Source organism: Cydia strobilella, chromosome 2 (assembly GCF_947568885.1).
Source record: "Cydia strobilella chromosome 2, ilCydStro3.1, whole genome shotgun sequence".
Taxonomy (NCBI): domain Eukaryota; kingdom Metazoa; phylum Arthropoda; class Insecta; order Lepidoptera; family Tortricidae; genus Cydia; species Cydia strobilella.
The window spans coordinates 10,747,395-10,763,456 of NC_086042.1; the positions used below are offsets into that span (position 1 = coordinate 10,747,395).

General features: G+C 33.9%; 1 protein-coding gene across 1 annotated transcript in view; it reads left to right on the forward strand.

Annotated features, from left to right (window-relative positions):
- The first annotated feature begins 609 nt into the window (after positions 1 to 609).
- The window catches only part of LOC134751789 (lachesin-like), a 48,568-nt gene continuing 33,115 nt past the window's right edge, over positions 610 to 16,062 (forward strand). The window contains exon 1 of the mRNA XM_063687282.1: positions 610 to 894. Within this exon, the coding sequence (XP_063543352.1) occupies positions 816 to 894 (79 nt within the window). The 5' untranslated portion in view covers positions 610 to 815. The remainder of the gene's footprint in view (positions 895 to 16,062) is intronic.

A 16,062-nucleotide genomic window follows, 5' to 3' on the forward strand; every position in this document is an offset into this window, starting at 1 on the left:
TACAATATTAAATTTACGAAGATGAGAAATTACGTTTAATTCCCCGAAAAAGATGTTTTCCCAAGTAGGTACTCACGGAAAGTAAAACAACAATATTTTTAGGGTTCCGTACCCAAAGGGTAAAAAAGGGTTCGGGACTCTATTACTAAGACTCCGCTGTCTGTCTGTCTGTCTGTCCGTCTGTCTGTCTGTCTGTCACCAGGCTGTATCTCATGAACCGTGATAGCTAGACAGCTGTAATTTTCACAGAAGATGTATTTCTGTTACCGCTATAACAAAAAATACTAAAAACAGAATAAAATAAATATTTAAGTGGGACTCTCATACAACAAACGTAATTTTTTGCCGTTTTTGAGCGTAATTTTACGGAACCCTTCGTGCGCGAGTCCGACTCGCACTTGGCCGTTTTTTTTGTGTAGAGACCGACCGTGACTTGTATAATCATATTTGCCGCCTACATGTGGTCAAGTGACTTTTCCTTGCACTTTTGTCTATATTTTCACGTTACAGTTTTATTAATAGTTAATAAAAACAGACCGGGTTTAAAAGCACTGATAAGAGTCACAAATTATAACAAAGTATATTTAAGTTCCAAACGATACAATTGCTAAAGCGCATGTGCACGAGTCCGACCAAACAATCAAAAGTCCGCTTTCTGCCAAATAGGCATCGGCCTCAGTCGCTCCTCGGAATCGCGGCTGTCCGCACGTAGCACCGCTACGCCTACCCCCTACGAACTTCGCTTCCGCTACGAGTGCTACGACATGTCACACTAAGATAAAGTCCCCGCGCTACGCTGCGATGTGACTTGAAGGATGTTGTTGGGAAAACTTTTGTTCTGTATACACTTCGGACTTGTCTTCCATGTTGTGATTTGTTACAAGGATACCGCTGGTAAGTGTTTTGAATGAAAAGGTATCTAGAGAATACTCTTTTTTGCTTTCTGAAACGCTAAAGTGAAGTAATAAATATTTATTTCCTTATATTTTTTCTGAATTCAACCTACAATATTAACATTACCTGAATTTGTTTTAGAACTTGTTCAACTTCACAAGTGGTTTCCTCTTCCTTGCCGTTATGACCTAGTTACTGAAATTGGATAGCAGATTATAATTACTTAAAATTTGGAGTCAGTTATCTAGTGCGTTAACGATGTGTTAATATTTGATCGGATATGTACTCAATTCATTCGCTGGTTAAATTTTAAATTAAACACTTATTTTCGAATTGTATTGGTCGTCGCTGGAAACATTACAACATAGCTTATTATTTTTTTATTTTTTTATATTAATTAATTTATCGTCGGCGATGGCGGGATAACTTGGACTCCTTTTTGAGCGACTGGCCAGATGTAGCTCAAAACCGGGAGGAATGGAAAAAGAGGGGGGAGGCCTTTGCCCAGCAGTTGGACACAATAGGCTCGTAATAATAATAATAATAATTTATTAAAGTATACTTGTGAGTTTACAGAATAATAACAACGGATAATCCGTTGTTTAAGTAAGTACTACATATGTAGGTACTTTTGATTAACATAACACAATTCGTAACATGTTAAAGGAATTAAAAAAAAAAAAAAAAATATATATATATAAAATCAACCAAATACCTACTAAGCTTTGAATAAATTTAAAAGTGAAGAAATTACTGCCTTGAGTGACTTAAACTCACGGCCTCTGGATAATATTAGGTCGTTACCTCTATGAAATTGGCGTTTTTTCACAGATATTATTTTGTACGTAATTTATTCATTTCAATTGCAACTTCCAAATTATTTTTAAATTATTACTAAACCAAAACAATTTAAACATAATTGTATAGAGTCAGACCAAGAAAAGTCTGCAACGATTATGATAGCACACACAGTGCGAGTGTTATTTTAAACGTCAAACTTCTATGAAATTATGACGTATAAATAACACTTACACTGCGTATGCTATCAAAATCGTTGCAGACTTTTCTTGGTCTAACTCTATGCTATATAATTGTTACATAATTGCTGCTGTGACTTATTTTGCAAAAGTGTTTTTCAATAAACAGACGTCAAAATCGTGTAGTCTTTTTCTAATGATAAAAAAACGAGGTATATTTTCAGTTAGCAAATGTACAAAAATTATTAGTGCACAAACTCTGCTTCTTTTTCTATGTTCTGCTATTGCTTGCTCACCTTTAAAAAACATTGCAAAATATTATTATTTAACAAACAGGCTGAAACGGCGAACCTAAGATAAATAGAATAAGTACCTGATTAAATCACCTGGTTTAAAAGTACTTTGCCTCTCTTTCGTTTAATTTAATTTATTATAAAGTTAATGTTAAAACGCGGTTTACATATTCTATTAATTGTGGATTGTGGAGGTGCGAAGGTACTCTGGTTTTGGCTGAAAAACAGCGCTGAAGTGTCACCCATGTGGGCGGGCATTATTTAGAATATATATATTATAAGTATTTAATATTATTGGAATAGTTATTTTAAATTAGTTTAGTTTATACTTTGTACTTATTGTGTGGCAATAAAGCATTTTCATTTCACTTCATTCATAAAACGAAACCCAACACTCATGAGCTGGAATCTGCCAGAAAAAAATATTTATTTTATAAAAATGTTTTCAAAAATATTTTAAATATCACGTCACATGTTTTTAATAAACCCGCATAAAAACATACAATCTGTAATAAAAACGCGTGTTCAAATAGATAATACGCTGAAATTATTACTTTCTTTTTCACCAAACCAGCTCGTAAAGGCTTTCTTTATTCTTTAAAAACTGATGAGAAAGTTGCATTTTAACCACGAGAGTGTCAAACTACTTAATTCGGAATTACTCGAATAAGGTGCATTTCTTACCTACAATTTTTTAAGTATAATTTTACTGGTATCATATTTAATAAATGATATATTAAAGTAGGGCAGATGCCCCGGATTTGGCCACCTTAGCATCCTTATTGGCCAGTTGAAATTTTAATAAATGGATAATAAACTATGATATTAAAATAATCTTTTTTTTTTAGTTTTTAAAGCGTAGTATGGTAACGAATTGAGTTTGTAATGATATGTAATGAATACATTTATTTTATATTATAGGCAAATAGCCAAAACTGGGCCAGTGGCCAAACCGGGGCATCTGCCAACATAGAGCAGTAAGGTCTTTGAGGTTACATGATTAATACATGACAGCAGATGTAGTTAGTAATCAGTATTGGTATATTTATAAATAACCTTTTAAATTTTTCTACAAAGAGAACGCCTTTTTTCCAAAATTAGCAACATGCATGAAAAATATTTTATTATGTTTGTTCAGTAAACACGTTAAACAAACAATACCAAATAAATGCAAAAATGTGAGATCTGCAATTATTTTGTAACATTTTTGTAAGGATATTCCAGTTTAAAAACACTTTTTTATATTCCTTACTAGCGACCCGCCCCGGCTTCGCACGGGTAGTTCAACTTATTTACACAAAACCTTTACAAATTATACATGTAAACCTTTCTCTTGAATCACACTATCTATTAAAAAAATCGCATCAAAATCCGTTGCGTAGTTTTAAAGATCTAAGCATACATAGGGACAGACGGACAGACAGCGGAAAGCGACTTTGTTTTATACTATGTAGATCAGTACATAGTAACGAGAAAAAATTTATAGCAACGATAACAACTATGTATACATATACTTAAACGCATTTTTTTGACAACAAAAAAGAAAACCTTGTTTTTCATGAGTTTGAGACAGCAACCTGGAAAGTAGAATCGATTAACATCTTGACGACCGGTCCTGGGTTCGAATCCCGGTAAGGGCATTTATTTGTGTGATGAGTACAGATATTTGTTCCTGAGTCATGTGTGTTTTCTATGTATTTAAGTATTTATATATCATATATATCGTTGTCTGAGTACCCATAACACAAGCCTCCTTGGGCTTACCGTGGGACTTAGTCAATTTGTTTATTTATCTTCAAAAAAACTCTCTCTGCTCATTTTCCATTCACAGTTACAAGTTGCACGCTTTATATAGATAAAATTTTCTCTACTGAGCTCGTTCACTTACTTACCTGTACTAACAATGGCATTCTGTTAAACAAAAGCCATTATTTCTTTTGTTATAGCGCGTGGCCATTGTGCCTGAGCGCGTGGCCATTGTTTGTGAGCCTCAGGCACAAAGTCCACGCGCTCGCACAAAATAAATAATGACTTTTGTTTAACAGAGTGCCATTGTTAGTAACAGGTAAGTGAACGAGCTCAGTAGAGAAAATTTTATCTATACAACAACGTAGCGTTAGAAGTACAGAGCCAATTTTAATGCGTTGTTGAGTCGTATATTATTAAGGATGACTCACGTTAGAACTGCTCGGGTCCGGGCCGAGGCATCGGACACTTTATTTTCTATAGAAAGCATCGCGTGATCACCTGTCATAGAAAATGAAGTGTGAGTTGCCACGGCCCGGACCCGGGCCGTTCTAGTGTGAATTTTCCTTTATGCTTCGCGCTATATAATGTCGAATATTCTATAGGTAAAAAGCTACCGTAATGTAAAAAAGAATTCGTATACCTTGCAAAAATGAATCAAATTGACTTCTCAGTCGGGATCCTTACAAATTTCTTACCATTTGTATCCGTTTATTCTACGTCCGTTTTATAAAGATGCTCTACAATCTCTGTATGAAAGGTTTGTCATTGGATTGTCCCGGAGCTCAGCTCGCGGCATTTTATCAATCATCTAAAGTTATTTTTACTTAGGTATAAACCGAAATAAATGTCCGAAAGAAAAAATGACCAAGGCCTCCAGTGTCCAGAGCTGGAATTTTAGTGTGTCTACTTGAAATAATACAAATTAAAATATTTTCATAGAAAGTAATTTATGTAATTTGGTCTTAGAGTATTTACTTAGGTATTCTTATTTGTTTGTTTCTACGCCTTTTACAGACAACTACGACTATACTTCTACATTTACGAGGCTTATTTTGAAATCCTTATCTGTCATATTCCTATATCCCACATGACAAAATAAGGACGCTATTTTTCGAGTTTTGTAAACTTCTTTTAACTGAGAAAATCGAGTAAGTATTCTAAAATTTTAAACATTTACGCTAATATTTCTGATGACTACGAGTATTTCCTGACTTGTAATTTTAACTATAAAACTCCCTAGAGGCTCGAACATATTAAAATTATTTTTAATCGGTTAGGTACCTACTAAGCAGTACTCGCGCTTAATGCTCTGATCAAGGATCCCGGATCAACACATGTCAAGCGATTATTCTTCTAAGCTAAAAATTACGTGAGTAAACTGTTTAAAATAATTTTAATACCTACACATACATTTTGTTTTTCTGCGGGCCACCGTGGTACATGTAAACTGGATTACTTATGGTTAGGTATCTTGTTTTTATAAAGTGTTTGCATTAGGTACTGCATCTACACAAATGATGGAGCACATCAGTAGGGCTTTGAAATATCTTGGTTCCGGGTAACCATGGCCAAAGTAATTCATTCCCTGCGAGCAACCGGTGGAAGCGTATAATTCACAAAATATTCGTTTCTTTGTCTCCTCCGCGCCACTTACAATTTTATTTGAGTTGTAATTTATTAGTCGGATCCTAAAAATATTAGCCTAAAGTAATAAAATGGGTGCATTTTTCTGGAAAATATTATGGCAATTGAAGACGTTTTTGTGATTATCGAGGCGTACCTACTCTACAATAATGTTAATAAGTTGGAAAAACATGCAATAATTTAAATTCAGACTAGCCCGCCGCCACATTAGAATATTGACAAGTGTCTGGTCCTATCCACTGTTTTTAATTTAAATTTGATGGTCATCAGAATATTTATTGTGTTTTTATTGAATTGAAATCAAGTTAAAATATACAGCTGCTGCCCCGATTAAAACTACTAACTTTAACTTAAGCCACTAGAGCGCTTTAACAGCCCGAACGAGACTAGCTAACTTGTCTCTCGGTAGGTACGTAACTAGTACTTGAAGTTCGTTAATGCGAGCTGTCAATAAATACTGTCTAATAGCAAAGGCGTACCCGCTGCATCAGTAATTATTTAAGTACTAGCTGTTGCCCGCGACTTCGTACTCGTGGATTTGTATGTTGGTGGTTATACTCATACTCATTTATTTATAATAATATTTCATATTACACGTCATAATTGGATTTACATAATATATTCAATTCATTCAAATAATTCAATTCATTCATATATATTCTACATGAGCATAATATAGAACATTATGCAGCAAAAGGTATCAGTAGGGACGGTTAATCATTTGTTAATAAATATACAACACATGAAATTTGTCTTTCACAAACTACGAAGTTTCAAGAACCTAACTGAAAAAAATTGTTACCGATATAATCCTTCTCGACCATCTTAGAAGATTTACAAGTCCACTATTTAAAAATACATTCGCTCCCGAAACTATTAATACAAACTTTTCAAAAACGGTGTAAGTAATCAGTTTTCGTGTATTTTAATATAATGCCCTTTTTACCAAGTTTCAAGTTTCTAGCTTAAAAGAAAATTTGTACCACATTTAAACTTACATCCCCTTTTTAACCCCTTTAGGGGTTCAATTTTTAAGAACGTTGAAATAACTTTTTTGGAATCTTCTACAATGCCTTTCTAAGAGGTGTCAAAGCATTTGTAATAGATTCAAACTTTCAACCCCTTTTTAACCCTTTTAGGGGATGAATATTTAAAAACGCTTAAATTCATTTTCTTGTGTTCTAATAATATGCCTTTATACAAAGATTCAAGTCCCGCACTCAAAAAAATATTTGATCTCCATACAAACTTTCAGTCCCATGTTTACCACCTTGGGGGATGAATTTTCAATAATGCTAAAATATTTTTTCTTTTAATTAAATATCTTTCTATGAAGTTTCAAGTACCTAGCTTAAAATAAAATTACGACCACGACAAACTTTCAACTCCTTTTTAACCACTTTAGGGAATGAATTTTTAAAAACGCTGAAATCACTTTTCTTGTATTCTAATAACATGCTTTTATGCAAAGATTCAAGTCGCGCACTTAAAAAAATGTTTGACCTCCATAAAAACTTTCTACCCCTTTTTCACCACCTGAAGGGATGAATTTTCAAAACGCTGAAATTAGCTTTCTTCTCTTTTAATGAAATACCTTTTTACGAAGTTTCAAACTTAGCTTAAATTATCTAACCCTATACAAACTTTCAACCCCTTTTTAACCCTTTTAAGGAACGAATTTTCGAGTCCCACACTCACAAAAATATTTGATCTCTATACAAACTTTCAACCCCTTTTTCACCACCTTGGGGGACGAATTTTTTAAAACGCTGAAATGAGTTTTCTTGCTTTTTTTATTATAATTAATAAACATTTATATTCTAAAATTTGAACCCCAAGACAAACTTTCATCCCCTTTTTAATCCCCTTAGGGGTTGAATTTCCAAAAACGTCAATATTACTTTTTTTTGTAATCGGCTCTTATGCCTTTCTAGGAAGATTCAAAGTATTTGTAATGGATTCAAACTTTCAACCCGTTTTTAACCCACTTCGGGGATGAAATTTTAAAAACGCAGAAATCACTTTTGTAGTATTTTAATAATATGCCTTTGTACAAAGTTTCAAGTCCCGCACTCAAAAAAAATTATGATCTCCATACAAACTTTCAACCCCTTTTTCACCACCTTAGACTGCCTTAGAGGATAAATTTTGAAAAACCCCTTCTTAGTGGATACTAACGTTATAAAAGCTACCTATTGTGACAAATTCTGCTCTCTAGGTCCAACGGTTTGGGCTGGGCGTTGATTTAAGTGAGTCAGTCAGTCAGGACTTTTACGTTTATATATATAGGTATAGATAACTTTGACGGATGTCACTTTAGAAATATGTCTATGGATTCATCCGGACATGTGTATATTATTTTTAAATTTAACCTACCGCACACATTACCAAATTGTAATAAAAGTAAAATTATTGAAAAACAAGTGCAAGTCGGACTCACGTTCCAAGGGTTCCGTACATTACACAATTTAAACAATGTATTTTTTATGTGAAATGTAAGTGAAATGTCTTTAAAAAACCCGTAAGGGTCGGATCAAAAACTAAGTAATTGAGTCCTACTCACGCTTGACTACACATTTCTAATAGGTTTTCCTGTGATCTATAGGTAAATAACTATTTTGTGTATTTTTTTTAAATTTTAGACCCAGTAGTTTCGGAGATAAAGGGAATGGTCATTTTTTGTATATTTTCTTGAATAACTTCTATTCTAAACTGTTTATTCTAAAATTATTAAAAAAAATTAAGTTTCTTTCATTTGATATAACACGATATAGTTTGTAAAACTTTATTTTTTAGTTTTCTCATTAATACCCCAAAAGTGGTCCCCATGTTTAAATTTTATTCGTTTACGTTACATGTCCATCTTTGGGTCACAAACTTACATACGTATACCAATTTCAACTTAATTGGTCCACTAGTTTTGGAGAAAATAGGCTGTTACAGGCGGACAGACAGACAGACAGACGCACGAGTGATCCTATAAGGGTTCCGTTTTTTCCTTTTGAGGTACGGAACCCTAAAAATTAATATTAGGTAGTAATATTAGGTAGGTACGTAAAAGAACGGGTCTTTTTGACATCACTGATTCTATTAAAACAGAAACAGCACAAATTTTTATTAAGTCTAGAGGTATAAGTAGTTAATTAATTCGTAGTGTTTAAGTACTTGAAATTTTAACGAACTTGGCTGTACGATATTTTTTTCTGCTCTTTATCCTATTATCTTGTTACTGTGTCTCACACAGGAAGTTTCAGTTGTAAAGCGGTGAGACAATGTGACAAGTACGAGTATATCTGCGAATTGTTATTGTTTTCAACCCTTTCGTTCACTTAAACCGGCTTAGAGGCGGGAGCTTTCAGTGCACAGTGCACACTGCACACACGCCTTGTCTCACTCACTCACAGGTTCTTACCTATACAACAATTATGTAGAAGCCCGTAACATTGTAACTGAAACACGAGGGAACAAAATACCTTCAACCGTTCAATTCTCAAACAAAGGAAACGTAAGCCACTCTTTTATTATTGATGACTATTTGTGGTCTCACTTTTCTAATGTATTTCGGATTTAAACGAATGCGACTAGATAAATTTGCCAAGGGGCTTTTAAACGTTAGGCGTCTTTTTGAATTGATGTTTATAAATATCTTAAAACATTAATTTAGTTAAATTTTGTGGAGATTAATTTATGAAGTTTTATTTCATGATATGTTTTATGATTTATGGGTAGGCTGGTGTGGGTGTAGTATTAGTTTTGTATTACTTACTTAAGTACTAACAGCATTTATTAGGTGCTGCTAAGTAACAAATAAATTTATTTGCATAAATTGCATTGCTAATCCTTGCTTCCTAAAAAAAGCTAATATTTGTAGATACTACTATAATATATCTTCAGAGATAGCTGTTCTAAATTAGTATGGCCAGCCACGTACTGGGTGGTTTTGTATGACTAATTTATTTGTAATTAAAAGAGGAATTACTACCATTTAGTGGTAATTCGTTAACCATGACCTTCGTAATTGTAAGTTAAAAAATCACGCGTATTATTATTTATTTAATTATGTGTGTCTAGTATAAGACAACTTTGAAAATGTTTATTTGCAGTGTAATATTATAAATTGATTTTTCCATTGGAACATTACTTTTAATATAATTCTTGTAATACCTAATTTATTTGCACAATTTTCTTGCTCCAGATTAAGTCACCGGCAAGCTCGGCTTAATTTAACCTTACTATACAAAAGGAGTTCCGTTCTCATTTTAAAACTACGTATTGGACTGTAATAAAACTTTGCACATACAATGATATGAGGTATATGTAGGTCGTCAGACCTTATCCTATTGTAAGTACTGAGTATCAGAGCAATCTAGCTAGTCGTTTTAAAATGAGAGCGTAACATTCATACCAAAACACTAAGAGTAAAATAAAACTGTCATTTAAACATACATTTCTGCGCCAACAGCTGATATTTAAATTTGTTACAATATTAATAAACCATGAGTCTGACTCTAATTAAACAATTTTTTTTAGTTTTGATCTTGTTATGATACGACCTTGACGCTGCTCGTTGTCTCACGCGCATTAATAAGTTTAGTGACACCAATTAGCGTGAGCGATTGTAAAGGTCGTATCAAAACAAGTAGCCTTACCTCGACTGCCTTAGCAGTGTCAAACTGACATATTCGCTAAAGCCTGCGTAACTTACTTTCTATACATCTTGCTCGCACTAATATGCGTACGAGCGAGATGCATAGAAAGTAAGTTAGCGAATATGTAAGTGTCAAACTGGTGGTAGCCGTAAAGATCAAAACATTAACAAATAGTTAATTCAGAATCGGCCAAATTTAACATAATATCTTAATCCGTTAACCCGTATAGATTGTTTGGCTTGTAACAGAATTAGCCTTATATAGTTTATCTGTGGCCCCTTTATTCAAAATCATAAGTTCGATAAAATAACCTTCCTTCGGCAGTCGGTTAGACGTGTACCTACCCACCCAAGAAGTTACCAAGTGCCCCACATGACTGGATATTATTAATAATTGGATAATAATTGTACGGAAGGAGCGGCCCCTCTCATCCGGTCACGTCCCCAAAACTTCCGGCCAACCATTAAATTAAGAGCAACTAAACTTCATTTATCTCGGCTTGTTACTTCTACAGGCGATAAGGTTCGGAAACACGGCTGAAAAGTTTCAGCAAGTTGCGGCTAACTTGCGCGAAAAGTTGCGAATCACGCCGATCGCTCGCAAATTTGTTACTTACTCAATATTTTAAATAGTCTACGTCACTTCTTATCTGTACAATTTTCTTAAGGGAAATCACTTACTCAGGTAGTTGTTGCAAGTATTTAACAAAATTATCAAAACCTGTAGTTACTGGCCTCCCATTTACTACTTTTCCTCCGTTGCTGTTATTCTGATAACGATACTAATTCCTAGCTATTTCGTTCGTTCTGTCACTATTTCACATGAAGCAGGTTTAAAATTACAGATTAGATTGGAATTGGGGGTGGTGTGTGGCGTAATTTGCAGAAAAAGCATCGATCGTTAATATAAGAGGTATTTAAGGAAGAATAAAGTTCTTTCATTGAGCTGGGAGATCGCGTGACGCCCGCTGGAGACGCAGCGGCAGCCGGCGCGAGCACGGGCGGCGCCGCGCTGCGATACGCAAATATTTATTTCACCCCCGGCACAAGTCATTGCGTGAAAGCGTTGCCTTGTTGTACTGTCATTGTAAAGAGAAAATATTGCCCTCCCATATAATTCCCCCCGGAGTCACGGAAATTGTTTGCGATGCAACGCCCTTTGAAGGGTATTGCCCTAATAAATTGAGATTAATCGTGACGGAATCAGTACGATCACGATATCCAGATGTATTACGTGCTCGGCACTATTAATCAATCATGTAAGCCTCCAATTAAGAATTTGTAGTTGTCAAGTATGAATGTGTACTTAATTAAAGTTGTATATTTGCAACAATACATTTATTTCTCTTGCATTAATTTATTTGAAACAAATGCTTAATTGTACTGAAATCAAATGAAAATATGTTTTTTATTGAATATTTGAATTGGCGCTTTTGTTGAAAATATTTCAACAGTTTTAACTGTGAAAATAGGCTCAAATAAGGGTACATTTCTGAAAGAAAACAGAAAAGCGTGCAGTGAGAACAGGTTAGTTTGTCTTATGCAGTTTTCCAATACTTAGTTATACATTTCCCTGGAAGAGATGAGTCCCTGAAAGGGATAAGTCGCCTTTGTACAAATGATGTGTTTTACTACTACTACTACTACATTTTCTTTCTTTTTTAACTATTAAGAGGAAAGTGGACGACCGTGCGCGACCACTTCTCTACACAATCGGAGTAAAAAAACATTTTTAGACAATTAGGTGTAAGATAAGATAAGATAAGATAATAATATTTGTAGGTATTATTAACCACAGCTATGGTCCTAATTTTAATTTTTTTCTTAATAATTATATCCTGATCTTGATGTCCTCGTCACGGTGTCTTGATGTCATGTCAGGGTGGAAGCGGATCTGCGCGAACTTCGAGTCACCAATTGGCGAGAGGTCGCACAGGATCGAGAAAAGTGGCGCTGTCTTGTGTCGGAGGCCAAGTCTCATTTTGGGTCGCTGAGCCAACGGAGTAAGTAGGTAATAATTATATAAGTTAGGAGTTTAATAAAAAAATATGGAATTTGGTTTTTGCTGCTAACTATTATATAAATCAAAAATAGGCATAGCTGTGGTTAAATATACATTTAATTCTGTAAATATATTTAATTGTGCAGCTAAATAGCTTTAATTTAGTAAAAGCAAACTGAATAATAAAGAAACAAAAGGAAACCTATAGAAATACCCAAAACTATCACATTCATAAATAGAACAACCCATCTTAAAGGTGCTGCATTGATCCTATCTTTCTTATTCTATTTTTACCTCTACTTAGGTACCTACCTATCGCTTATCGTTAATGTTGTAATTGTTGTATTATATTATACTTAAAACAAGAAACCAACCTGTACTCGATAAGAACCTGATCAGCTAAGAAATTATACTTTTTAGTCTCTCGCTGCGCGTAAGACTATAATTTATAATCACGCGCTACGCTCACCGTTACATTATATGTAGGTACGAGTATGTAGATTATTTCACTTACTCAGGGCTTAATAACACTCGCTGCGAAATACAACTTTACCCTTTCGTTGCACAAATAACTATTGGTAAAGTAGGTAAACAAATAAGTAAATTGTTAGCGTACAATTCAAGTTTTAGTAGTATAATGCTCACGTAACCAATATGAAACTCATTGACGGCCATATTTGGATATCCTAAGTTACGGAAACTGAATCCCTGCCAAACTGCAAACCTTTGCGAATACACAACTATTTAAATCGCGCCCATAGTAAGACCCGTTTCACCATACGCCGATATAGCATTTAAATAACGCATTACGAGTATCTGTGTGGCGGCAGAATTCCAACGGTCAAATAAACTTTGAAAAATCATCACGTAGTGCCGAACTTGCCGTGAGTGAATATTGTAAGTAAACGAATTTATATGTACAAACATAACGGATCATACTTATAATATTATGAATATTATGATATGCAATATTTGAAATACATTTACCTTACCTTAACTTGGGACATCATACGAATTTATTCTGTTGAGCCACGTGGCCATTCGGAAAAATAGATTTATGCGAAACATTGGTTGCGAAGTGTCATTCGACAAAATAATATTCGGCAATGGTTTACAGAACCTTATTCTTATTGTTTTCTTATTTATTTTGATAAGCAGGTAATTTGACAAAACTTAAGTTGTCCGTAAGTCCTTAACCGTAAGTGTCTAATGTAAGGTAAGATATGTATGGTTTTTGGTGAAAAAAATTAAAAAATCAAATATTTCAAGTCAAAGTAGGTTTTAATCAGCAAAACAACTGGAAAACTTTTATTTAATCTTTATTGCACAAAAGAAAATACAATCGTACAAAAGATGGACTTAATGCTATAAGGCATTATCTACCAGTCAACCTTTCGACAAAGCAGATAATTTATAGACGGTGCAACATCATGTTGTATATAAAAACAAAGAACATACTTCAATTACAACACTCATTTATTTGTGGCATGAGCACGAATTTTTGTGCCCGAGTCACGGGTGTTTTCTATGTATTTAAGTATCTATAGTGGGTCAAGCAAATCTTGTCAGTAGCAATGTAAAGCAAAGTAAAGTAGGGCAACACTCAAAGAGCAGTATTGCGCTAAGAAAAGCAGCAATGTACATCGAACCAAAAAATGATTTTTTTTCCCGCTGAGCGCGCTCAAATTGCCGATCGCGGTTTATACTTTATTGAAACATTTTGAAATTGTTATTATTATGGAGTAAAAACGATGTTAATATTGTTAATCAATAGGTGATTATTTGATTAACAAGTTTGACAAGATCAAAAAATATTTAGAAACGGACTATGTTGGAAAAAAGAATGTGAAACAAATCATTGCTTCCACAGGTACATATCCTACTGGATTTTAATATATTAGCTTACTGGGCGGTTCCATCCCCTTAGATTATTTTGTAAAACTAATTTGTTAAATAAAGAATTTTGTATTTGTATAAACCACAGTCACTGGTAGGGTATCACTGTAACTATTCCTCTCACGATTACAGGACTTATTAAATATCAAATATATGGACTATTTACATTTTGATATGATTTTGTTTTAGTAAACTTAGAAGACATTGGTAGAGAGCAAACAGAATATCAGCACTGCGATAGGGAGCTGTTTTTGACGCCAGTTCAGAAACTGAAGGAGCTCGAAGATAATAAATATGCCACTTGTTAATGTAAATAATTGTATTTTTCCTGAAGAATGTCACATACCTGTGTAAATTGTGGTTGTATATTATACATATTAAAAATAAAAACAAACAATTGATATTTTGGTGTTTATTTATTTTAAAGGTAAATAAGATATAGGTAACTTTAGCTTACACTATAATTCAGGTCATTCATTGAAAGAATATAATGAAGTTACCAATATAACAAGAATAATCTAATCCATTGCTCTCAATATTTTTGTTAAATTTCAAATAATAAGTTTATTTTTCGCCTTGGTTGCGTTGTACACGTACATAAACCGCCGTAGAAAAAGTACTACGAACGCCTTATATTGGGCGAGTTTTAATCCTGCAACAAACATATGTAAGGATTAGATAGATGTTGCGAATGAACGGCGATATATTCAAGGTTCTTAATACTGTTTAAAAAGTTTACCTTTGTAAAAAGTCGAATCAGTCGCTGAAAATATTAGACATGTGGGCCTATGGACGGTTTCCAGAGCTCCACTTGTGATCTTATTGGACAGATTTAGGCATACTTTTTAATTTTATTTATGCCTTTTAACCCTAAAACAAAAAAAAAATTAAAAGTTCAGTTCTTCCAGTAATTATCATAACCTCAAATTATAGAATTCTTTACCATTAATGAGCACGAATACATTGTAGGCACCTTAAGTTCATGCACATTTGCACAATCTGATTTAATATATTGGTAATATTGTCTTCGGTTACCGCGATAGTTACTCATGAAATAAAACTCAATATACGCGATATAATCCGTTTTCATAGTTTTATTTTAATATATTGGTATTTAATGGTGACAACAGAAATTCTCTTATAAAATAGAGACGATTTAGAATATAAACAAACAAGATGGCGATCCACATTCCACAGATAAGACACAGATGACACGCGATTTTGGAATTATTCGAACACGGTGTTGCTAACACGCGATTTTTCAAATTTGCCGCCTTTTTCTACTGACAAGGTTTGCTTGATCCACTATATATATTATATACATCCTTGTCTAAGTACCCACAACGCAAGCCTTATTAAGCTCACTGTAGGACTTAGTCAATTTGTGTAGTACTCGTAATGTCCTATAATATTTATTTATTTATCAAGTAATATAAATAATAAACCAGCGCTGTTTAAGTGTTTACGGCAAAGGTAAAATAACAACTCATCAAAATCCTTGAGAAAAATCCTACCCTACAGGAGTGTGCTGCAATCTTATGCAAAATATGCGAGGGGCTTTCTTGCTCCAACTCAGACTTGGACAAAGGCATGGCCCCTAAACAAAACGATGACGATGAACTGAGTGATTTCGGATAAAATGAAGAATAAATATAATATTAATAACTAAACATGCTCATAGTTGTTATTAGGTAGGTACATATTGTACAAGTTAGATCATTTACTAAATAATTGCATTCGGTTTATTTTCTGTCTCTGTCATCACGTGTGACGATCATGTCTCCTCTTTCCGCTGGTTTCCTATACCTACGAGTTGTCGCAACATTTGCATGCTTTACACCCTCTTTTCTGTCATTAACGATCTTCAATTCCCCGAATATCTGTTCTTCTTATCTATATTTCTTCAACTTCTATGGAGTTTCTCGCGTTCGTTGAAATTGATTTCACTCTGCTGGCTAC